Raw genomic sequence first — 26,448 nt, forward strand, 5'->3', positions numbered from 1 at the left:
AATACTTACCTCGGAGTCAAATAGCATATCCTATTGAGAACATTAGTGAGCTTTGAGGGATGCACGAATGTGTTCAACTGAATCTGCCACTAATGTAACCAACGGCCTGGCATCCCAGAGGGCTGAGGGGGTTTCGGGTAACACCACGTCCGTCCAGGGGAATACCTCACAGCACCAAAGTGTCAACTTGTCAGTTTAGTGCTCCTAAAAAGGGTCTTTCCAGTACTCCAACTGCCAGCACAACACCAACAAGTATTCTTAAGCAAAAAGAGCCAGTGGAGATATTTTATTGTTTGATATGATTAAACATTAAATAGAAGAAATAACGCCTGCATATGTAGCAAACATGCGTGAAGAGGTGATGCGAACAGAAGAGTTCATACATGCATAAAGATGAATAAAAAAATTTTTAAAAATAGTTTTACAAAACATTAAAATTAAATAAGAAAAAACATAGAAAAATACACTATATTAAAAGCAAAATAAATATTAAACAAGAGAAAATAAAATAAGCATTGCAGACAAAATTCCATAAAATTGAAATTAAACATTAAACAGCATTAATAATAATAACAAAAGAAAAATAGTTCAGTAAAATCAGCTCAGCAGGCGTGGCTCCAGTTCACAGGTGATTATGAACATGACTGGCCATAAAAAAATATGTTAGAATGTAAATTCTTTGAAAAATATAACAAATAAAACATTTGATACAAAATAAAAATAAATCCACGTCTATCCACGATTGTAGATGCAACTCCAACTCGTCCTTTCCCAAGGCTGCAGCAAAAGCAAGGAAATTTGCCGGAAATCACAATTTAAAAAATAATCAAAACAAAAGACAAATTGAATAAATTAAAATATATTTTTAAAAGTTTAAGTCTTATTCACATCATTTTAAAAAGTGCATTGAATCCCAGGAAATCTATTTCGTAATTGTTGCCAGTTAGGAGAGTGAAGCCCTTTAATCTGTCATTTATTAATCATGAAACAGTATTACATTATTCATACTGGTGAACAAGGACCACTTGTACACAGAGAACGTTCACAACATACATATTACATTATTATATACAGTGCAGTGCATTACAGTGGATCATTATATGTCTTTTTCCGGGAGGGGGAGGGGAGGGCAGGGAAGGACTAGGAATTAAGCGGATAGAGGACAGCTTGGAAAGGGAACTTGTCTTTTTTTGTACATTATTCATATTATTAACTTGTTTCAATGCACAGTACAATTTGTTTCTATAAAAGTTGAACCCAACGAGAGCTAGAGAGTGCCACGTTTTCACAGCTATTGTTATGTGAGCCTACAGGAAGTTGTTGTGTGAAGATGTGAGAACACTCGAGAGAGAGCGATGCTAGAAAACATTCCGAGAGCGGTTAGGGCAGGTTGGGAAAAATGGATCAGAAGAAAAAGAAAACAAAATAGATCAGCGTGCATGCGTGCTGCAGACATTCAGACATGTTCGACCATTTTCGTGGGGAATGGCTGAGCAACACCCCTTGCTGAAAACTCCCTTTTTTATGCTTAGGCATCATTTTTGGTGCTTTCCCTGTTTATACATATACATATATTTATAAAAAATACAAAACATAACAGCCAAAAGAAAGTGTCTCCCTTTGCAGTTTTTGTCTTCCTTTTTCTTTCATGTCCTCCCATCACATACGTATTGACAAAGTATACAATATTTTACAACTGAACGACTGATTGCGAGAGAACGTTTGATTTGTCCAATCAGATACATCCGATAGTATATCCAATTAGAGCCGAGAGTCAACTGTAGGCTAACCAAGAAGTAGTTTAAGCAACACAACAAGCCTATGGCATGAAGGGAGCTGCGGCCAATCGCAGCTTGGCATTAACACGAGCACCCACCCTCGGGGACACTCGGCTCTGCCGGTTTGTCCAGCTTGATGTCGATCACTGGAAATAGACAATTAAGGAAAACCACATTGCAATGCATTAAAACGTTAGGATATGTTTCGTAATTGTACTTTGTACTTACATAGTATACTGTACAGTAGTAGTGTATGCTAACATTTTATATGAAATAACTTAAGTATATGGTATGGTATGTGGTGTGGTGGGGTGTGTGGTATGCTATGCTATGCTATGCTATGCTATGCTATGCTATGCTATGCTATGTTATGCTATGCTATGATATGCTATGCTATGCTATGCTATGCTATGGTACGGTACGCTACGGTACGGTATGGTATCCTATCCTATGGTGTATGGCAGTGGTCTCCAACCGGGTCCTCAAAGGTCCGCTGTGGGTGCAGGATTTCATTCCAACCAGACAAATGACAAGACTTTTTCACCAATCTGGTGTTTTACAAGTGCAGTCAGTTGATTGCAGTCAGGTACTGCTTGTTTTAGCATAAACCTCATAGGTTCAACTATCTGTGCTGCATCAGCAGGTACAAAAACCACGACCCTTTGAGGACTGGCTTGGAGACCCTTGGTGTATGGTATGGTAAGGTAGGGTAGGGTATGGTATGGTATGGTAGGGTAGTGTATGTATCTTACGCTGCGGTGTATGGTGGATCATATGGTATAGGATGGGATGCTATGCTAAGCTATGGTGTATGCTAAGCTATGGTGTATGGTATGGTATGGTATGGTATGGTATGGTATGGTATGGTATGGTATGGTATCCTATGCTATGGTGTATGGTGGATGATATGGTATCGTATGGGATGCTATGCTATGCTATGGTGTATGGCACAGGTGTCAAGGTGTCAAGGTAGGGTAGGGTAGGGTAGGGTAGGGTAGGGTAGGGTAGGGTAGGGTAGGGTAGGGTAGGGTAGGGTAGGGTAGGGTATGGCATGCTATGTTATGGCATGCATGCATGGTATGGTTTGGTTTGGTTTGGTTTGGTATGGTATGGTATGGTATGGTATGGTATGGTATGGTATGGTATGGTATGGTATGGTATGGTATGGTATGGTATGGTATGGTATGTTATGGTGTTTGGTATGGTGAATGGTATGATATGGCATGGTATGATATGGTATTGTTTATAGTATATCAAAGATGGAATAGTAAAACATGTAGGGTATTCTGTTTTATAACGTACAGAATTGTAATAGGGTCTAATAGGATTTATAGAATGGTATAGCATAACTATTATACTGGGAAACTCAATATATATAACACAAAATAGTATGGCTTATTGTAAAGTACAATAAAATGGGATGGTATACAGTGTAAAAGATTTTTTATTACTGTAGGGTCATTTCCATTGTGCAGTTTCTCTACTCTTTACTAGATAATCGTGTAGGGTGATGCAATCCTGTTGACGTGAATAAGAGCAGCTCTTTGTGCAGTGAAGGCCGATATTGAAAATGAAAGCAGCAGCCAATGTTTTTGGCTACTCATCAGTGAATCATTGCTGCTGTTAGTTAAGGATACTGCCTTCAGGATTGGCGTCATCCAGGCTCTCCATTCCGGGAAGAGCTGCTGCCACACGACGAAACAGCTTGGGACAAGAGCACAGTAAAGAGTCATTAGCTAGTTGACTGCCAATCATAGCAATAATCGTCCAATCCACACTCACTTTTAGATAAATGCAAACAAAGCATAGTTTTTGTTTATGCTGCTTGTGTTGTGTCCGAAACATAACAACAGTAAATTAGGGATGGATGTTTATATGTATATTTGTATACTTGAAGCAAACCTTGGTAATATAACAGAGCTGTATATACTGCATAAAGGCAGGTAAACACTGCCTTATCCTGTACTGCTGTGCTCTCAACGAGGCTCGGGATAAAGTATCACCTGTTTGACATTGCAGCCCGTCTTGGCGCTGGTCTCGATGAACATGACGTTAAGCTCTTTGGCTCTCTGCTCTCCCTCCTCGATGGTGATTTGCCTGTCAGGAGAGCGTACCGCTCATCAAAATAATGTTTCTTTTTTAAAACCTCTCCCTCATCACGCCGCCACCACCTCACCTTTTTTCCTCCAGGTCTGTCTTGTTACCCACTAGCATGATAATGACATCACTCCCTCTCTCGGTCCGGACGTCATCGATCCATTTGCAGGTCTGCTGGAACGAATTAACGTCTGGGGAGGAATACAATGTACCCATGTATTGTTTTAGTCCATTCTGGTCAAAAATGCTACAGTATGTTATTGTATTCACTCATTGGCTGCTATGGAGGCCAATATATGTCTAACCATTTCAACTGCAGCCAGCTGAAATGGAATCAATGTCTATTGTCATCAATGCCAGCCAATGAGTTAAAGGATTTTGTCATAATAGTCTGGGGTACATTTTAGTATGTAAACAATGGCGATTAGATAAACTGCCCACTTGTTATGTCGTAGACCACCACGGCCACGGTGGAGTCTCGTATGTAGCTCGGAATGAGGCTTCGAAAACGCTCTTGTCCGGCCGTGTCCCACAGTTGCAGCCTCACCTATATATTCAGACAGTAGATAAAATGAGCCACTTAGCGGTTTTAGTGCAGCCCACACCCAACAAGAAATGAAAGAATAAGCCCAGAAACATAGCCACTTTTTATGTAGCAAGAAAATTTGTGGTTTGACATACTGAAGTCAAGCATGATGTCTTAGAAAGATTATGATGTGGTGCGGGAACGATGCACCATCTTCCTCAGTCTAGGTATGCACAGACCAATTCATCTGCTCAACAATTTTGGCTTAACAAGAGGGAAACAGTCGATTCAAGGGTTATACTGTATTGGCTCGAATATAAGACGGCCCTGATTATAAGACGACCCCCTCTTTTTCAAGACTCAAGTTTGAAAAAAGACTTTTTGAACACCAAATTAATTTTTATATAGAAAATAATTACAGTACATCTGAAACAAATGATTATAACAATATATATGAGAGAAAAAGCATGTTGTTTTGCCTCATTCAAATCTTAATATCTGAACCTTTAAATATGGAAACTAAGTGCAATCAAATTCGTAAATGAATGGCTTCTGGTTTTTGAAATGTAAAAAAAACAGTCTATTGTAATAAAACAACAAAATTGCAATAACTGCATTAACCATCAAAGTGAGGGCTAACTGTAACTGTCGTCTTGAAACAAATCTGAATAAGGAAAAAACATTGCAATAAAATAATGCAAACTGGTTAAAATTGAGAGTAGCTGAGGTCTGTCATGCCAGAACATTACCCCTCAAGTTCAGCATTCGCTTCAATGATACTGTATCTGGCGCCATCTAGCGTCGTGAATGGGTATAACGTCTAGACCCCGAATATAAGACGACTCCCACTTTTTCAGTCTTATTTCAATGCAAAAAACACCGTCTTATATTTGGGCCAATACGGTATTAGGCACGCAGGTTTTTATGTTGGATGCCCTTCCTGACACAACCCACAAACCCAGACCTCAACCATGGTAACGGGGCGCTGAGAATACCGAGGCACCCCCCAGTGGTTATACACAAAGCAATAATCGGGACCAATTAAACATGGCAAACATATGACATCTGGGCCAAATTAAGTCTTCCACTACCAAAAAAGTATAAACGTTGTCTATGATGTGCAACTGTTCATAACTAAAGAACAAATAACAGTAGAAACAAACTATTTATGATGAAAGATGGGAATCTAATCTTTCATTTTGTAAGCTCCGTGCTTATGTATCCATAGGACATATTATTCTGTGGTGCTTGAAAGAAGGGATATTTGCTAACTTTTCCAAAATTAGCAAAGATTCTGTATTCCTAAAGGACTATCCAAAACAATTGTGAACATTTCTCTGAAGATCATCAATTGTTAATGTTAAGAATGATTTCCCCTCTGCCATTTGCGACAAAAAGTGGTCAATGCCAACTAAAGTTATGTTCATAATTAGTCAACCCCCACAGTGGATAAGTGTTTTTGCAAGTTTGACATTCATTTTTCATCTTGTTTCTAATCACATCAAATAATGGCATGTCAAATAGACAAATACAACTAAAATAACATGACAATGACAAAAAATGGGGAATATTCAAATTAATGGCCTTTCTTTGATTACGTCATTGACAAAATTATTCAACCCCTCAAGTCCACCACTCTTAACCATATATTGCCAAATGTATCACATTTTATACACCTAAAATTTCATGATTTTGAGACTAATTCAGAATTTTGACATTTCTTTTTGAAAAAAAAAAAAAAAAAAATGATGGATGCAAGTCAGCACATGCATCTGCAGGTTCCATGAGAAAGACAAACAGGATTTAGCAAGGGTTATAGATATCCGAGTGCTTATTACACATATTCATTTTGACTTTTCTTTTTACAAATTTGATAAAAAGGTTTCATTAGGACCTTATTTTTCGGATTTTGGGATTCTCTGATAATTGCTTCGTATTGCTGGCATTAAAGGGTTAAGAACAAAGGTTTCCATCAGGTGTTGTCAAACAGCTGATGAAAACATCTGTAGATGTGAACGGAACCCTAATGAACAGCAATTAAGCAGATTTGAAAGGACTGTGACACATGGCTCCTTTTGGCAGTTAATGACATCTTTACAAGATGGTGAAGTCCAAAGAATGGTCAAAAAAGTTCAGAGAGGAGGTCATTTCACTTCATAAGCAAGGATATGGGATATCAAGAGATAGCAAAAGGACTAAAAATTTCAAGAGACACAATTGGGAGCATTGTCCGCAGGTTTAAAGCTAAACGAATAGTGGAAACGCTACCTGGGCGTGGGAGAAAGAGTTTACTGTCTGCAACAGGCATGAAAATGGGTCAGGGGTTAAAAAGATGAGAAGGGTGTGGAGGAAATATGTTCCGGTACACTGTACAACTAAAGCTGTCCCAAACGACAAATTTTCTCCCAATTAGTCAGTTGACTGTTTTTACGATTGGTCGACCAACCTAATAATCCCCCCACCCCCCCCACCCCCTTTTTTTTAAAAACTAATTTAGCAATTAAAAATTTTTATGAGGCTTATTGATTCACAAAGACGTTTTGGAACACTTAAATTCTAATTACTAATAAACACGTAAATAACAACAGTAAATCACAAGTAATGAGGTCAAATGCTGATAGCAATAACTAATACAAAAGAATGGAATGTAAACAGATTCAGAACACTGACTTCGCCTTTCCAACATGATTTAAAACAATTTAAAAAAATAAAATCTAGCATCAATGTTATAGTATACTACTATATGCAATAGTTATATAATAATTATTCATTGCCAATCAGATTTTTCATAAAGGGTGTCATTTTAAAGCTATTCCTTAGTGTAGAACCTGAATTCTGAAGAATGTGGGATTAACTCCAGAAATGTTTATTTATATGACGAACATGACGTGCTTTTATTTTGAAATGTTCACCGGAAGTACGTTCGCTAAACCGCTAAACGTAAGCTTTACGCGCTGTAAAAAAAAAAAAGCTCTTTTTGTCATTGCATGTAGTGTCAGTAATGTTTTTTTATCTACATTTTTTTAGTTTGCAAATGCTGTTAACCAGCGATTTTACATGTTTGAAGTTCCACCTTTTAACTGCATGTTTGCGTTTAGGAGAAGACAGCCAATGTTTTATAGCAGGCTAGAGTAGGTTGTCTTTTTACCCCATAAGCCTCAATGTAGCAATGCTAACGTTTACAGTGTTTAATATAGATGTGTTTCCTTATTTTGTACGTCTGAACTTTAATTCTACGGCGTGTTGATGACGAATGAACATATGTGAAAGGAACTGAAGTGTCATCTGCCATCAGCATGCACGTGCGGCGATAAAATGCAGCCGTGAAAATGACCGTCCTCATTTTTATGTACCGTGCGATAAATGGACTAATTGCATATCGCGACAGGCATAGTAACTTCAATAAAACATGTTGTTAGTTGGTTAGTTAGATGGACTTACACCCTGCCAGCTTGTAATTGTCTCCTGTCGTCTTCCAAAATTACAACTGGTTGACGGCGCTTTAGCTGTTCATTCACGGCCGACGTGCAGCCAAGCTTGGCATTGAAGAGACCGGACACAACAGTGTGCCCTCCTTTGCTTCACTGAAATAGGTCAATGTTTTGGGCACTCTGGTGCTCTTTTTTTGGCTTTGTGCCACTTTCCCCGCTTGCATACCAAGCATCCGAAATTTAAAAAATCTCCCGACCCCCCCTTAGGTACGTAGGTGACGTAGGTCACCTTTTTTGACTTCAAAATGGCAACTATGACAGGACATGTCATAGAAAGGCATTCAGGTTTCATTCTAGACAATAAGATGCACACTGCGAAATGATGGCTTCCATGCAAGAACTCTGAGGTGCACCCCCCTGCTGACTCCAAAGCACAAAAAGTATGCCAAAAACCATGTGGACAAACCACAAAGGTTTTGAGATACTGTTCTCTGGAGTAATGAGACCAAACTGAAACTTTTTGGGCCAATGGATCAACAGTACATGTGGAGGGAAAAGAATGATGCCTATAAAGAAAAGAACACCCTATCTACTGTGAAGCACGGTGGGGGATCAGTCATGCTCTGGGGTTGTTTTGCTTCTTCAGGTACAGGGAATCTTCAGCGTCTGCAAGGTTTTATGAATTCAGTTCAATACCAGGAGATCTTGGATGTAAGTGTCATGCAGTCATTGACAAAGCTGAGGCTTGGGTGAGGTTGGACCTTCCAACAGGACAATGATCCTAAGAATACTTCAACATCTACCACATCTTGGTTGCAAAAGAAGTGCTGGAAGATTCTGGAGTGGCCATCGCAATCACTAGACTTAAATCCCATTGAAAATGTCTGGTGGTACTTGGCAGTTGCAGCACGTAAGCCCAAAAATGTTAATGAACTGACGGCCTTTGCCCATGAGGAATGGGCAAAGATACCTGTGGATCACTGCAAGAAACTTGTGTCAAGCTATGCGTCACATCTAAAGGATGTTAATGTTGCAAAGGATGTTGTACTAAGTACTAAAGTCGTACACACCTAAGGGGTTGAATACTTTTGTCAGTGAAATAATCACAGAAAGGCCATAAATCGGAATATTCCCAAAAATATTTTTGTTGTTGCATTTGTCTGTTTGACATGTCATTATTTAATATGATTATAAAAAAGATGAAAAATAAATGTCAAACTTGCTAAAGCACTTATCTACTGTGGGGGTTGAATCATTTTGAACACAACTGTAGGATATATGTATGTTTATTATTATTATTATTTTAAATAAGTTTTATGATCAATGTCAGCAAAATGTGGATTAACACGCAAAGATTATCCAGAATGATTTACACTGCAGTGTAGGCTGTTTTAAGTGGTTGTTTTTATTCGGTGTAATTTCCTCAGAAAACTGTCAAAGCTCTATTGTTAATGTTACACCTGATCAAGATACACCCATTTTGACAATCGAGCAACATTTTTCCCCGAATGACTGATTAACATCAAATTTCTCTGAAAGATTATCTTGACCGACTCCTATGTGGTAAGCGGTGTACTGAGATTACTTTTATTTATTTTAGGGCTGTCAAAATGATTGCGTTAACGGGCAGTAATTAATTTTTTAAATTAATCACGTTAAAATATTTGACGCATTTAACGCACATGCCCCACTCAAACAGATTAAAATGACAGCACAGTGTCATGTCCACTTGTTACTTGTGTTTTTTGGTGTTTTTTCGCCCTCTGCTGGCGCTTGGGTTTGACTGATTGTATGGGTTTCAGCACCATGGCCATTGTGTAATTATTGACATCAACAATGGCGAGCTACTAGTTTATTTTTTGATTGAAAATTTTACAAATTTTATTAAAACGAAAACATTAAGAAGGGTTTTAATATAAAATTTCTATAACTTGTTCTAACATTTATCTTTTAAGAACTACATGTCTTTCTATCCATGGGTCACTTTAACAGAATGTTAATAATGTTAATGCCATCTTGTTGATTTATTGTTATAATAAACAAATACAGTACTTATGTACAGTATGTTGAATGTATATATCCGTCTTGTGTCTTATCTTTCCATTCCAACAATAATTTACAGAAAAATATGGCATATTTGAAAGATGGTTTGAATTGCAATTAATTACGATTAATTAATTTTTAAGCTGTGATTAACTCGGTTAAAAATTTTAATCGTTTGACAGCCCTAATTTATTTATTTATTTTTTAAATCCATGGCTCAGCGTTGATGCCAATCATCGTAAATGCTAAACCTGATCAGGGTACACCTTTTTGTGACAGTTGGCCCAATTTGAGATTTTTTTAACCGCTCCCGTTCAAAATCAGCAGTTACCACTATTGCCGACTATCGTGAGTGTTGTACTTGTTCAACAATTCTGATCACAAAGTCATTTGAAAGGGAATGACATGTTTCTTACTGTTCGGTCCTCTAGGTACATGGTCTTTGATAGAAAGTCAATCCCAATGGTGGCCTGTGATACAAGGAGAAAGGCTCATTTGCAACACCATTAATTCCAAATGGTTCAAGATAAATAGATGGCAGGACAATAAATTGGACTTGACTTTAATTGTCTTCTTCGGGATTTAATCATGCAGCCAAGGTCGAGATAAATCCATATACATTCATTACGATGATATTGCTCACCTGGTACGTGTTGTCAAAACTATCATACATGAATCTGGTGATGAGAGACGTTTTGCCCACTGAAACACAACACAAGGATATTAAACACGACATGATGGAAACTTGTCAGTAACTCATTTGCTACCATTAATGGCAGTAGATGTCCCATCCATTTGAACTGGTAAAGTTGGATAGGACATCTTTTAACATCGATGGCAGCCATAGAGTACAACAATACTTGACCACATGACCACTTTATTCTTGCAGTATTACAACCCTGTTTCAGACGTTATAACTATCTTCGTAGAATGGTTTTATCATGTTATTTCATATTCTGTTTTTTTCTAAAGCCAGCCTGACTTTTGCTGTGTACAAATGTATGGGAAGTCTCTCTGGGCTTCTGTGGCATGGGCTGGATTTTGAAATCGATATTAGAGGTGGGGCGAAAAAGCATAGGCTGAATCTGAAAGTACTAATAACAGGAACACAGACATGACGTAAACGGCATGTGAGTCAAGCTATCGGTTGTAGTCCATTTATAGTTTACAAACAGTCACGGCAATATATACACTGGGGCAAATAAGTATTTAGTCAACCACCAATTGTGCGAGTTCTCCTACTTGAAAAGATTAGAGAGGCCTGTAATTGTCAGTATGGGTAAACATCCACCATGAGAGACAGAATGTGGGAAAAAAAACAGAAAATCATATTGTTTGATTTTTAAAGAATTTATTTCCAAATTAGAGTGGAAAATAAGTATTTGGTCACCTACAGACAAGCAAAATTTCTGGCTGTCAAAGAGGTCTAACTTCTTCTAACGTGGTCCCAGAACCACACAGGGGGACCTAGTGAATGACCTACAGAGAGCTGGGACGCCGCCAGGGAGTCAAATCCTGCACTGCCACACGTGTCCCCCTGCTGAAGCCAGTACACGTCCAGGCCCGTCTGTGATTCGCTAGAGAGCATTTGGATGATCCAGAAGAGGACTGGGAGAATGTGTTATGGTCAGATGAAACCAAAATAGAACTTTTTTGTAGAAACACAGGTTCTTGTGTTTGGAGGAGAAAGAATACTGAATTGCATCCGAAGAACACCATACCCACTGTGAAGCATGGGGGTGGAAACATAATGCTTTGGGGCTGTTTTTCTGCAAAGGGACCAGTACGACATATCTGTGTAAAGGAAAGAATGTATGGGGCCATGTATCGAGAGATTTTGAGTGAAAATCTCCTTCCATCAGCATGGGCATTGAAGATGAGACATTCAGCATGACAATGATCCCAAACACACAGCCAGGGCAACAAAGGAGTGGCTTCGTAAGAAGCATTTAAAGGTGTGGCCTAGCCATTCTCCAGATCTCAACCCCATAGAAAATCTGTGGAGGGAGTTGAAAGTCCGTGTTGCCCAACGACAGCCCCAAAGCTTCACTGCTCTTGAGGAGATCTGCATGGAGGAATGGGCCAAAATACCAGCAACAGTGTGTGAAAAGCTTGTGAAGAGTAACGGAAAACGTTTGGCCTCCGTTATTGCCAACAAAGGGCACGTAACAAAGTATTGAGATGAACTTTTGGTATTGACAAAATACTTATTTCCCACCATGATTTGCAAATGAATTATTTAAAAATCAAACAATGTGATTTTCTGGTTTTTTTTTTCACATTGTCTCTCATTGTTGAGGTTTACCCATGTTGACAATTACAGGCCTCTCTAATATTTTCAAGTGGGAGAACTTGCACAATTAGTGGTTGACTAAATACTTATTTGCCCCACTGTACGATAACTGCCTTTTTTTGTGGGAAAATATCTGAGAGTAGGTGGTGTTTTTGAAGAGGGAACAAATAGAAGGTTTTCATTCATTCAGTTAAAATGACTTGGTCTCAAACCAAGTAACCGTGTATGTTCAAAGATTGTTTTGGTGCTTGGAACGTGACTTTACTTTGTAAAAGTGATAGCAGGATGCTGAAAAAACTGCCATCGAGTCCCCTACGGCAGCCTCTTCATTGGCTATATGGAGAAAAAGACAAAACGACGCACAACGCCTTTAGAAACTCCCAATAGTATAAAAAAGATTCTCCATTGTTTCCCTCTCGATAGATCCCACCTCGCGTTTCGTGATTTGTTGTCCCTGATGGTTGGACCTGAGCGGAAATCCAATTGAAACTAAATAAGACCAGACAGACTTGCCATGTATCTTGTATATAGCCAAAGTCAGGCTGGCTTGCCAGGCTAGTAAAACTAGGGCATGATATGAAAAAGGAATAACTTTTAGTCTGAACATGAATGTTGATATGTAATATTTCTGTTAATATTTCACCAAACGGTAGCAAATGGTAACATTACGACAATATAACAGTTTATATTGTCTCTTCAAAAGATTTACGTTTTTGGAGAAGTATGCAGAAGTGTGTAAATCATCAACTTCATGACAATACAACGTCGATTGTTTCACTACAACACAATATTTGCCAATATTACAATCTGCTATGATTTGATCCAAGGGTCTTTGATACACATTTAACACAATCAGTTACATTTCACCAAAAGCAATTAAAAACAAAAAAAGCTATTTTGATGTTTTTCACACTTGGTCTGCTGTAACATTTTTGATGTTTGAACAAAAACTATTCTTTTAACAAAACGGTAAATGTGAAAGATATTAGTTTCGTTCCACAGCCCAAAAACCTACGCTAAATCCTTAAAGGGAACCTCTGACTTAAAGACTTGTAAGCTCTAATAAGCCACAATTGTGCTCTTTTACTAAAATATGTTATTAGAAACACAAAATATTGCCATTGATTTAAAAATCCATAATATTTAGTACATGTTTTGACCTACGGAGGGCGCAATGTTTTAAGCACGCAATGGACGCCCGAGGTGATGACGTAGATTGTTGCTGTCACTCGACCAAATCTACTGGGTTACTGCATTTCCTTCCGCGCGGCGAGATGTCCAACACATGCACTCATCGTTTAAAAGCGGCGAGTACTTACTATATGTGTTTTTATTGAGTCTTTTATTACCTTTTTATTTATTCATTAATTCATTTTCCATGCTGCTTTTCCTCACAAGGGTCGCGGAGGTGCTGGAGCCTATCATTGCCTCAAAATACTTTTTGCATGCGTTTTCCTCTGATACGTTTAAGCATTGTGTTTTCTTCTGGTCGCTTTAAAGCAGTTTGTTGATCTGTTGACCACATTACTCTCGTAGCATATTTAAACTACCCTTATTTGATAGTTCAACGTTTAAGTATTTTCTTAAGGCATCTTTCGTATGTTCTGTCTGTATGCATCTAAACAAAACAAGTTGAAAGCGCTCGGTAGTACTTAGTGTGTCAAATTTGCCGTAGAGATTTTGCAGCGTCGCACATTTTGCACTTTTTTTCCCTAATCTCGCCTCGTCTCATCCTGTCTTTCCTGTTCATTTTGCTTTTGCTGCTCGTTTGTGAAATATCGACAGCGCTGTCAGGCTCATTAATGTTCCTCTCGGGTTCAAATTGAAAAGTGTTGAACAGATGACATGTCTATAACGCTGGAGTCATACTCTGTAAACCCGGCAGCGTAACCATTAGACATCACTGCCCTGCGACGTCAACAAAAATGGCGACCAACTAGTTAAACGAATTTTACAGATTGTATATATGTATGTATGTATGTATGTATGTATTTATGTATGTATGTATGTATGTGTATATATCAAATCATTTTAGCTCAAAATAAAATATATCCTTTAAGAACTAAAAATCTTTCTATCGGTGTGAAGGGGAATATTGGAATGTGTTGCTTTCAACCTATCAAGCTGACTCCGCAAAATAGTGAACATAACATGTTTTCTCGTCAAACCGTGTGAAGGGAATGTGTTATTCAACCTTATCAAGCTGCAAGGTACAGCCTGAAAGGGAGTAAGGATTCTCGAAGGCCGTAGGCCGTGCGAAACGTCTAAGGGAGATCCAAACATTCTCAGAAGCCGTGTGAAACTCGAACGGGAGGGGAAGTTACGAGGCGCGGTACTTGCTATAAAGAAGCGATGGCGACAAGTACAATTAGAGTCAGCTGCGGGTCTTCGCGCCGACGCCCAGCCTTGGTGTTTCTTTGCTCGCTTTACCGAGGACGCCCGGCTCTCCGTCCTTCCAGCACACGGTAATGAGATTTATGTTATTGCATGTAATCTATGAGCTGAAATACAATTGTTGCTTGCTTGCTTGTACACTTTATACTGTGGGTTAAATAAAATGTGCCGCTTGTTTAACGCAGTGAAGTGTTATTGTTTGTTGTCCATGTAAGTTGCCGATTCTCCACGATCCTATATAGGCCATATTATTACAGTAATTGATTATTAACTGTGATAGGCTTAACAATTGTGATACTGTAATTGATTATAAGCAGTGTCTACTACCCATTGTGATACTGTATTTGATTATAAGCAGTGTCTACTCAAAGAATACTTGTCTGAGTGGATATAGCAGACCAGTTAACCCATTGTAGCCTGGTGATTGAGTATAAACCTCGCTACTATTCATTTGCATTGATACTGTGATTGATCATAAGCAGTATCAGAATTGTTTCAAAACAATTTTGGCGTCACGGTGGACAGGATTTACGGAGAACTGCGACTTGGACATGGCTTGTTGTTTGAGTAAAAGTAAAACTTTGGATGAACCCGAAGGGGGTTTTGCTGACTGCGTCTCGGGGATGCCGGGGTGGGACAGTCATGAGTATAGAGAAATTGGGAATTCTGCTGACTGCGTCTCGGGAGTGCCGGGGTGGGACAGTCATGAGTATAGAGAAATTGGGAAATTGTTAACGCGGAATGGGGGACGCCCTGGTCCGTGGGTTAACATGACAACAGGGGCCAGCCCGACGTCAGTCAAAGATTTACTGACTCAGGTTGTGGTCCGAAAAAGAGCGCCTTTAGGGGGTGTACGAAAAATGATGTGGATTTGTGCAGAAGCATGGAAAGATCGTAACTCCTCGTTGGGAAAAAGAACTGTGGAATGGAATTGCGTCGTGTTTGCGCGGATGCGATGATCGTCCCGATACGTGGATTCGTTAGGGGATTGTACTACACATGACGTCAGATAAATAGGAATTTCTGTGGATCTGTGTTGACAGTTAGTTCGTCATTGACCTCAAATTGTATGTTTTTTATGTTTGGTCTGGTGTGAGCCACTGGTAGAATGTACGGTAATTCTGATTTGTATTTGAAATTGTGCTGTCCTGTATGATAAGCCATTGGGGATGGTTGTTATTGTGTGACTGAACGTGAGGCTGCGTCGCGTCATGATTCTTTTTTTGCGAGGCTCATGTGTGATAGTTGAACGTTTATTGTGTGTGTATAATTGTAGTTATTGTCGCGTGACTGATTATGATTTTTTGCGTGGGATCGTGTGTGAATAGCTGACCGTTTACTGCGCAAAATGGGAAGAAGGGAACGTTTTTCAACATGAGGAGTGCGGCCCTTCGGTGGCCCCTATTTGCAACATGGGGTCCTCGACGGCATTCGCTGGGTTTTTGCCCAAATTGATTATAAGGGGAGGTTGTAATTGCAGCTGGGAATATTCCAGCCTTTTCCTTATATTATTTAGGATAAAATTGAGAAACAAATTGGGAAAACAGGTAAAACAAAAATGATTTTGAAATGGAATTTCATTAGAGATGAGAATAGATTGTTGAGCTCCATTGAAACTTATAGAATGTTAAGGGTAATTAATTTAATTATCAACAAGCTCATGGATTAAACTGTGTTTAGACATTTGATTAACTGATTAATCGAATATGACTGAGGGTGGGGACAGCTGCATGCCAGCATCTGCCTGATCAACAGATGACGGTATTCCAGTTCCCGCCCAGAAGTTCAAAACAACAAGGATTATTGATAGTGTTGACAAATTATGTTAATGGGAACAGTGATAAAGTGATTATTCACCTTGATGCGGCTGTAACAGTTGAGGTGTGGTATTGGCAACTTAAGGGTTAATAATGTACACTTACTGTCATGAGTTGCTTTATTGGTAACTTGAACACTGTCATGAGTTGCTTTATTGACAACTTGAATTTGACTGTCATGAGTTGCTTTATTGATAATTTGAATTTGAAATTTTTTCTTAAGGAATTTTGAAGATACGAAATATTGTCTAGGCTTACGGCTTTTGGATCGCATGCTGATGGAATTTGGCTGTCTTTGTTCGGCTGTGATGTCAGTGGCTAATAGACAATTCTAGATTTTGTCGTCACGTGGAATAGTGGCCAATTTTGTAATGAGTAATCCCACAACTCATCGCATAGGAACTGCGCAGGAAGATCATTAAATGGAAATGGTATTTATCGGAGCGGGTAAAACCAGGTTTGAAGGGAGTGTCTATGTTGCACGAACAGATTGCGGAAGTGACTGAGGAAGATGAATTGTCCTTCGAAGTAACTAGGGCAAAAATGGGACGAATTGAGCAGAGAAGGCAAAATGAACGCATGGTTCACTGACGGCTCTTGTCAGTATTCAGAGGGAAAGCGAAAGTGGAAAGCCGGGGCCTTTAATCCCCAAGCTGGGCAATTGTTAGAGGAAGTGGGAGAAGGGAAAAGTAGTCAATGGGCGGAGTTAAAGGCAGCACATATGGTCATCATGCAGAGTGGGCCCATGGGCGTGCACGTGTACTCCGATTCTTGGTCGGTAGTACAGGGGTTACTCACCTGGATGCCAACGTGGCATGCGACCAAGTGGAAAATTCATAACAAGGAAGTGTGGGGAAAAGAGTTGTGGGAGCAGATATGGGAAAAAACGCACGAAGTACCCGTTACTATCTTGCATGTAGACGCGCACACGAATCGGACAGATGCTGAGGCATTACACAATCAAACTGTTGATCAAATGGTAAAAGTAATGGCAATTGAAAGGGAGTCAAGTCCCGGGTTAGCTAGATGGGCCCATGTCAAAGCAGGACATTGGGAAATTCAGGGGACTCTGCAGTGGGCACGTCAGAGGGGGATTGACTTGAAACTTGATGATATCAAAACGGCAAAATTTATAATGTATGTAATTACAGTAAATTACAAAAGACGGAAGTGAACAATTTGGAGAGAGAAGTGAATATTCGCGCTTCGCCAAGTGGAAATAATTATAACGATTTTGACTTTGCGATGTTAGAAAGAAGGTGCTTTTTGTGCCATCAAAGGGTACATTTAGCCAGGGAATGTGAGTGGAAGACATACAGGACAACTTATAAGATTGCAGAAACCGCCGAGTTACCTGTTCGAGCTACTCCGGGTTTACCTAGATCTGGATTGTCACTTAAAGGGGTAACTATACTTGCTGGGGGTTATTGATGCTGATTATCAAGGCGAATTGGGGGTTGTAATATACAATTTGACTTCAGAACCGTTTATTGTGAAATCTGACGGGAAAAATTGATACAAAAATGTGTCTGGTCCGAAGCGTTTGAAATCTCTTCTGCTTCTTCCAGCCTGACAATTGATAATGTGATGTGGAGGCGGTTTATTGGGACATCTACTGGGAGATCGCTACGGCTCTGCATGGTGGAGGACGCTCGGGGAGTCCGGTGTCCAAGGAAGGTCGTCCCTGCTCCTCTGGACCCCCCCCCCCCCCTGCACCCCAGGAGTCAACAATACAGGAAGGGTTCGCAGGGCTCCCATGGTGGCTGCAGGATGCCTCATCACGGTCACGTCTGAAACACCTGTCGGTCGGTCTGTGGCATCTCGACAACAAAACGTGTCACTCACGCAATGGCACTGAGTGGATGACCGAGGTCACGTCTGACCTATGGATCTCGAACAGCACGGAAGTTCGAGGGATCGGATGAATTGCTCCTGTTCCTTTGGATCCCCCTTCTGGTCCCTTTGCCCCCTTGTTTGCCCCCTTTGTCCCCAGATTGAAGAAAACGCACACGGAGATTCACTGGATCGTCTTGTTTCCCCCTTTCCCCACATGTGCCGCACGGAAACAGCGTGCAGGGTACGACACCCTTCTGGGTGGAACCGGAACAGTGTTAAGCATCTCTAACACGATTGATGGAGAAGTCACCAGAACTATGTTGTCTAACACCGGAAGTGACATTGCGCACAAGACCGTAGGGCTTTGGATGCCCACATCTATCGCGCCTCATGAAGCGGCGTGTTTATTCTTAGCACAATTGTCATGGGATAAAGGGATGTGGGATGCAACACAAGAAGTATTAACACCTATAATTGATACATGTACACCTTTGACACAATCAGTGATAACTACGAAAATGCACTGGAAAGTTGTATTCCCTGTTTTTCCATCGTGTGCTCGGAGGAAGAGAGAATGGTATGACACATTGTTAGGGGGAACGGGAACGTTATTGGGGATATCTAATACCGTGGATAATGAAGTAACGCGATATAAATTAGCTGGGACCAGACAGGGAACTCATGATGCCTTACTAAAAGTAGGAATGTGGCTTCCTTATTCAATCGTGGGACAAAAAGAAATGTATTTAAAAGGGAATTAAACATGTGGAACGCCACTAGTGAAGTGTTAACCAACGTAACTAAACAGCTAAACTGGATCATATGTAGTATACAACACTTACATGCACAGGCGCAAAAAGAGCGTTTTGTACGAATGATGACTACAGGGAATTACCGGGAGTGGCGAAGTGTTTGGAATATATCCTCTGAGTTATGGTTACAGTTACATTCGGAATATACGATTTGTAATACGACCGAATGTAGGGGATATTGGACACAATACACAGTAACCTCAAACGTTACCGTATGTAAATTCCAGGTATTACCCGTAATAACTGAACTAGGCTATTGGTTTTTGCATATAGAAGGTGAATGGTTTAATTCGGGAACGAACCAAACCTTTAATACCGATCTTTGCGAGAACACAGATAAAGGACTAGCTTGTAAATTGCATCACGAATTTGTTAATCCTTGCTTAACAAAAGTAGACTTCGCCTTATGCGATTGGTCAAGGGAACCGAGTAGGGACATTTTGTGGCAGGTGGGACCACATACCCTTTGTGTGGCCACTGCCCAAAATCACTCCATGTTGCCAACGGTTCCATTTGTAGGATGCCTATGTAATGTTCGTTTCTTTCAGTGGGGAAACGGGACGTATTGGTTGACAAATTACACAGTTGCTAGCCGGTTTACGGCTGTGTAATGGGAAGTGTTACATACACCATGGCAAATCTCTTTGGAGCGTTTCAAATGCGCATTGGAACAATCCACTGAGATAAAGAAATTGATTAACACATGCATCCAATGTTTCCCAACTGATGGTATCAACATTAATGGCTAAAGGAGAAATTTTGCATGCTGCTAAAATTATTCAGCAACAATCTGCTCATTATTGGTGGGACATATTTACAGGAACGCTGCTTCCACCAATGATTTTAGTCTTAATCGCTATTGCTTTTATGCTAATTTATTAATAAATTAGAGTTGATTTGGTTTAAAACACCAGGAGTGGAATGTAATGTTGTTTTTAACCTCATCAACTAACATCAAGCTGCAAGGTAACATAAATCGGAATGTGTTAAGTTTGCACAAGGCCTAATTAATTAATCAGGACTCGGCTTGATGTGGTTGAAAGCACCAGGAGTGGAATGAAGGGGAATATTGGAATGTGTTGCTTTCAACCTATCAAGCTGACTCCGCAAAATAGTGAACATAACATGTTTTCTCGTCAAACCGTGTGAAGGGAATGTGTTATTCAACCTTATCAAGCTGCAAGGTACAGCCTGAAAGGGAGTAAGGATTCTCGAAGGCCGTAGGCCGTGCGAAACGTCTAAGGGAGATCCAAACATTCTCAGAAGCCGTGTGAAACTCGAACGGGAGGGGAAGTTACGAGGCGCGGTACTTGCTATAAAGAAGCGATGGCGACAAGTACAATTAGAGTCAGCTGCGGGTCTTCGCGCCGACGCCCAGCCTTGGTGTTTCTTTGCTCGCTTTACCGAGGACGCCCGGCTCTCCGTCCTTCCAGCACACGGTAATGAGATTTATGTTATTGCATGTAATCTATGAGCTGAAATACAATTGTTGCTTGCTTGCTTGTACACTTTATACTGTGGGTTAAATAAAATGTGCCGCTTGTTTAACGCAGTGAAGTGTTATTGTTTGTTGTCCATGTAAGTTGCCGATTCTCCACGATCCTATATAGGCCATATTATTACAGTAATTGATTATTAACTGTGATAGGCTTAACAATTGTGATACTGTAATTGATTATAAGCAGTGTCTACTACCCATTGTGATACTGTATTTGATTATAAGCAGTGTCTACTCAAAGAATACTTGTCTGAGTGGATATAGCAGACCAGTTAACCCATTGTAGCCTGGTGATTGAGTATAAACCTCGCTACTATTCATTTGCATTGATACTGTGATTGATCATAAGCAGTATCAGAATTGTTTCAAAACACGGTGGATCCCTTTAATAAATACTGCTGGTACAATTACAAATAGCAATTACATATCGCAAAACAAATAACTTACAAATACAAATCGGAATAATAATATCAATAATATAATAATAAAAATCTAACGAATCAGGTTCTAATGTGACGGTTGTGTTTTGCATGCTCTTCCTGTGTGACTGATAACAGAACGAGAGAGGTGCAGAAGAGTGGGATGTTTTTACTTTCTATTTCCATATTGTTGTTGCCATTGGTTATTGCGGAGCGTAGTCATGTTGTGTTGCACAAGTTCTGCTATAAATTATTAAAATCCTTGCTGATTTTACAATAATAATAATTGTCACCTTAACTTATTAAGACTGGCAAACGGAGGTCGGAGGAGGACCGTCAAGATCGTAGAAATATTCCTGCCATATCGTCGAGCCAGTTCACTCACATGCATACCATGCTCATATTTTTCTATCATTTTCATCTTAATTTCAATGGTAAGGATAACCTTTTTCCTTTTTTCGCAACCTGCACTAACCTTCTTTGGAGCCATGTTGATTTTTCACACAAGAAAACCCACCGCGCTTCCATCTTGCGGGAAAACAATGAAATTGTCATAAATTGTCGTATTTCGTGCATGTCGAGACAAATAGCCATGCAAAATTTACGTCGGATGTTGAGAGGATCGATCGTATGTCGAGGTACCACTGTATATGGGCACCAGGTCTTTTTGGGGTTTGGTTTCTAATTACACTCCCAAAAATAGTCACTTGCCCATGAAAGGGTTAATTAGACATGTACTGATTATCGGTTTCAAGGTATACCATGGTATGAAAACGTCAAGGTTTCAGAACCGCAGAAATTTTCCGTCATACCGTCGCCAAGGTATTAGCTATTTTTTATGTCCCAAAGATGCATAGAGAAATCCCTCGCTTGCAGGTGGAAGGCTTAACCCTCCCCCACTGGTTGTTGCTCAGTGTTAGTGAGTCAGCTGTGCTGCATGATGGCTGGAGGAGGTGAAACTCCTAAACTTTTTCCCCCATCGAAGGAAACGAAATTGCTGGTATGGGAATACTTCGGCTACAGAAAAGTTATATACGGCCGCGGCTAAGAGGAGGAAAGCCAACCGACATGTACAGTAAAACATTTTGTGGAGGGTGGCTGCCGAGAGGGGCAATACCTCCAATATGATTCACATTTATACAAAATTAAAGGTCAGTAAACACTGTCATGAATGTTTCCCACCAGTTACGAGAGTTAACTCTAGCATGTTTAGTGTATCTAGTGGTGGTAAAACATGGTGATTTTTTCTCTCTCTGGCAACTCTCTTTGTTGATGGTGGGTATAATGTAAACATGATATATAGTTTTTTTCTGGAAAATATTTCAATTATTTTTGTTCTGATGTTAAAAATGTTGAGCTGTGGCTGTGGGTTTAGGCTCACCTAAGGGCTGAATTTTTTTTTTTTTTTAATTCTAACTTAACATTATCCTTATGTTCCAATTTGCTAATAAGTTTTGAAATATAAAAATCATGTTTAATGGAAAACATTTTTTTTGTCAACCCAGATATGTCAAACTAACACATTTTAGAGCTGAAATTGCAATACCATGATAGCATGAAACCATGATATTTTGGCTTAAAGTTATCATACCGTCAGAATATTATACCAGCACATGCCCATGTGAACAGCAAATTATCCAAGACATCAAGGGCATAGGTTTGCATAGGGACGGTAGGGACATAACACTACCAACTTTTCAGGATGCTCAAATTGTCCCCACCAAATTTTAAGCAACGTTATATGCATTATATAATGAGTTCAGTTATACAGGTGATTTAGATTGTCTTCCCATATGTTGTAAGGATAAAACTGACCCGACCATTATTAATTGAATTATTTTCATTATGTTCAAACTTATATTTACCCCTTTTCACTTGCTGAATGTACCGGTCCATCCCCCCCCCGCCCCCCCCAATTGCACGTTTGATTGGCTGATGACTCGACCCACCCCTGACACACGCACGCTCACAGGCACACAGCCCAGACAGAAATACATGTCGAAAACATGCCGCCTCCTCCGAACACGAGGGATATTAAAAAATTTTTTGGGGTCAGCAGCAGCCAGTAATTTAAAAAGACGCCAATGTTGTGGAGGTGGAAACCACATCACTAATTTTGCTACTAAAAGTCCGACCTGCAACAGAGTTAGCATAACATTAAACTGTGTGAACCTGCTAACCTGCAAAACACGAGTAGGAAGCTGTTTAGAAGTGTCATTCTTTTTGTGTTTTCTACTGTTAACATGAATTAAACTGAGAAATGTTGTGAAGTCTGCTGGATACGATAAAACCAGAAAAACGTGAGAAAGAAGCTGCTTAAAGAGGGACGGGTGCTGCGTAACCTCATATGTTGGTCACACAACACTACATAATTATAATTAACAATTTATATTTAACAAAAATTGAGGGGGGCTTGGGGGGGATGCCGCGAGCTACCCACACTAGCGTTGCGATGGACTGGTCGATTGTGATCGACATAATGAGCACCCCTGATTTAGCATATCATTTAATTGAGTTCATATTTGTTAGTAGTGTAGCCCTGACCCCCGTTCTCCCAATCTATTTGGTCTTATTAATGTTCCACCAAAAATGTACATGCAGGTTATGCTGTTATATCGTCCCTACCAATGTTGAGAGCAAAACTACGCCCTTGCATGAACAAACAATAATTTATGAATGATAATCGAAATAATACGATGACATAATGTAATTTTTCATGTAATAATTTTTTGAGCCAGTGGATACTTTTCACGTCGGATGCTCCATTCTGGGTGGGGACCTCACTTTCCCAATTTTTCTTTCTTTTTTTTTTTTTTTTTTTTTTCATCTCATTTTTTGTGCATACACTCACGAACAGGCTTTTGGGCCGAGAGTCAGCACCGTGGACAGCAATGTTGCAGCACAAGCCACACAAACACACACTCTAATTGCGTGTTTTTGACTATTTCCTGGTCGGTCTGCCATTTGACTGCATTACACAAACAACGCACAAAAAACATCTTATTTTAACACGCACTTTCACAAACGAACACACAGTGAATACGTTGTGTAATGTCACGTCTTGGGGTGTGCGTTTGTTTTAGGAGCACGAACGAGCCGGAGGCTGCAGAAAGCGGCAGACATCGTCAGCCTTGGGTGTGTCCCCAACTGACACATGAATGGAAGACGTACACAAACAACGCCATTCTGTCAAATAATGGAGGGGTCCGACATACCATGGGTAGGAGCAAAAATATAGAAAACGATCAAAATCACGAAAGAAAAAAAGAGAGCGAGACAAAGATGCAATAAAGAAAGAAACGACATGTCTTGTGTTTGTGGGCCACTGCAGCAACTCCTCACAGCTCAACACCGCCCCACGCAAAAGAGGCTAAATAAGAGCAATTTGGATTGAATACAAATAGTTGTGATCATATTTGAGTTGGATTCGATCAAATAGGTGCAGTTGGCGCGCATGCGTGCCTCTCCTCGGCGTGACTTAATGACATTTTCCCCATAAAGACGTGAAAAGGGGGGGAAATAGCGAGAGGGCGTCACGTCATTTTATGCAATTCAAGCATCAGTCATCATATTTCACGTCGATCTGCTAATAAAAATGTTTGTCATGAAGCAGGCAGGCCAGGATTAGGTGATAGGGTGACTCACCGCTCTGTTCTCCCAAAAAGACCAGTTTAAATTTCCGCAGGGGGTTCCCCAAATCTCCTCCAGCTGACATGTTGCCACTTGTTTGTGGTGCGGGTTCTCAAAGTGGATGATCGAGGAGTAGAGGGGGGGGAAGGTGTCGACGTGTGTCTTGCTTCCAAGGCGGGCGGGCGGGATGCAAGCAGGACGACGATGATGATAATGCTGATGATGCTGATGATGAAGAGGATGATGCTTCCCTCTCTGCTGCGAATGATGGGAATGCAGCTCGGCGTCCTGTTGGCAGCTCGATGGCGCTTGCACGCATGCGCGACCTCACCTACTTTCAACCCTCAGGTCCACCACATATAGTGGCATGACTGTTAGGTCGCTGCCAGCCCCCCAGTCAAAATGGATTGGAAGTCTATTACCGTCAATGGCAGTCAGGCCTGGTGTGGCTAATCGGGAAGATCGGGACAAATCCTGGTGGGTCGACCGGCCAGGAGGGCTGGTCTGGGTTTTAAACATTTTTAATACTAATATAGTTTTTTTGTTTGGTATTTATTCATGATAGTGAGTATTACTAACAGTGCTGGTCAAAACCATTGGCACCCCTGCAATTCTGCCAGATAATGTTCAATTTCTCCCAATAAATGATTGCAATTACAAATGCGTTGGTACTAATATCTTCATTTATTTTGCTTGCAATAAAAACACAAAAGAGAATGGGAAAAGATTTAAAACATTATAATTTAATACAAGACTACAAAAATGGGCCGGACAAAAGTATTGGCACCCTTTGAAAAATCATGTGATGTTTCTCTAATTTGTTTAATTAACAGTACCTGTTACTTACCTGTGGCGCACAACAGGTGGTGGCAATAGCTAAATCACACTTGCAGCCAGTTAAAATGGATTAAAGTTGACTCAACCTCTGTCCTTTGTCCTTGTGTGTACCACAGTGAGCATGGAGAAAAGAAAGCAGACCAAAGAACTGTCTGAGGACTTGAGAAGCAAAATTGTAATGAGGCATGGGCAATCTCAAGGCTACAAGCCCATCTCCAAAGACATGAATGTTTCTGTGTCTACTGTTATGACCCTGTGGGTCAGTTGTTCTTTTTGCTTCTTTTTTTTCCACTGGTGTGTGTGCGTGAGTTGGGTGGCTGATTGAGTGAATTAGGTGCAGGTGTTGCTGATTCAGTCACTCCTGATTGGTGCCCCCTGATTGGCCAAGGTTTGGACTTCTTGGCCTACTTAAGAAGCTTGCCACAAGCACTCTGACTCCTCTCCAGGCAGACCAGCAGTCAGAAACGCCAGTTCGTGTGTTCGGTTTTCAGCAGTGATTCCTGTTTCATGTAATCTTTGTATATAGTGTAAATAGTTGAGAAGTAATGTAGGAGGGACATGTCTTTTTGTTTTACAGTTTTCTCCTGTTTTTGGTTGATAGGAGTTAGGTGAAGGAAATGTCTTTAATTTGACCTTTTTTCTTTTTAGGGAAGGTAGGGTTTCTTAGATTGTTATGTTTGTTATTTTGGCGACTTTCTCCCTCTGAGCCAAATAAAGACACTGCTATTGATTTTCCGTTTTCACTGGCTTTTCTGGGTGAGGGTTTGACAGGAGGAGCACACCCAGTGTTACGTCCAGAAACCCCTAGACCGGGGCGTTACACTACCATGCGCAGTGTCATCAAGTGTATAGCCCATGGCACTGTGGCTAACCTCCCTAGATGTGGACGGAAAAGAAAAATTGACGAGAGATTTCAACGAAAGATTGTGTGGATGGTGGATAAAGAACCTCGATTAACATCTAAACAAGTTCAAGCTGGGTACGTAACACGTGGTGGCAGTAGCTAAATCACACTTGCAGCCAGTAAAAATGGATTA

At 40.3% G+C, this 26,448-nt stretch overlaps 1 protein-coding gene across 1 annotated transcript; it reads right to left on the minus strand.

Annotated features, from left to right (window-relative positions):
* Positions 1-276: 276 nt before the first annotated feature.
* rab6bb (RAB6B, member RAS oncogene family b) lies at positions 277-24,885 on the minus strand. Its single transcript, XM_057857848.1, has 8 exons — positions 24,590-24,885; positions 10,519-10,577; positions 10,292-10,345; positions 4,317-4,422; positions 3,955-4,066; positions 3,782-3,875; positions 3,416-3,482; positions 277-1,924 (listed from the first exon to the last, which is right to left on the minus strand). The coding sequence occupies exons 1-8, from the start codon at positions 24,657-24,659 to the stop codon at positions 1,860-1,862; spliced, it is 627 nt and encodes a 208-aa protein (XP_057713831.1). The 5' UTR covers positions 24,660-24,885; the 3' UTR covers positions 277-1,859.
* Between the last annotated feature and the right edge of the window lie 1,563 nt (positions 24,886-26,448).

Source organism: Corythoichthys intestinalis, chromosome 14, assembly GCF_030265065.1.
Source record: "Corythoichthys intestinalis isolate RoL2023-P3 chromosome 14, ASM3026506v1, whole genome shotgun sequence".
Taxonomy (NCBI): domain Eukaryota; kingdom Metazoa; phylum Chordata; class Actinopteri; order Syngnathiformes; family Syngnathidae; genus Corythoichthys; species Corythoichthys intestinalis.

Excerpts from the sequence above, each read along its gene's own strand:
- rab6bb (XM_057857848.1), bottom strand. The coding sequence starts at position 24,659 with ATGTCAGCTGGAGGAGATTTGGGGAACCCCCTGCGGAAATTTAAACTG. Across the intron at positions 4,067-4,316 it reads GGTGGTCTACGACATAACAA|ACGTTAATTCGTTCCAGCAG; the intron begins GTGGGCAGTTTA and ends ATTCCTCCCCAG. Across the intron at positions 1,925-3,415 it reads TGACGCCAATCCTGAAGGCA|TGATCGACATCAAGCTGGAC; the intron begins GTATCCTTAACT and ends GTCTATTTCCAG.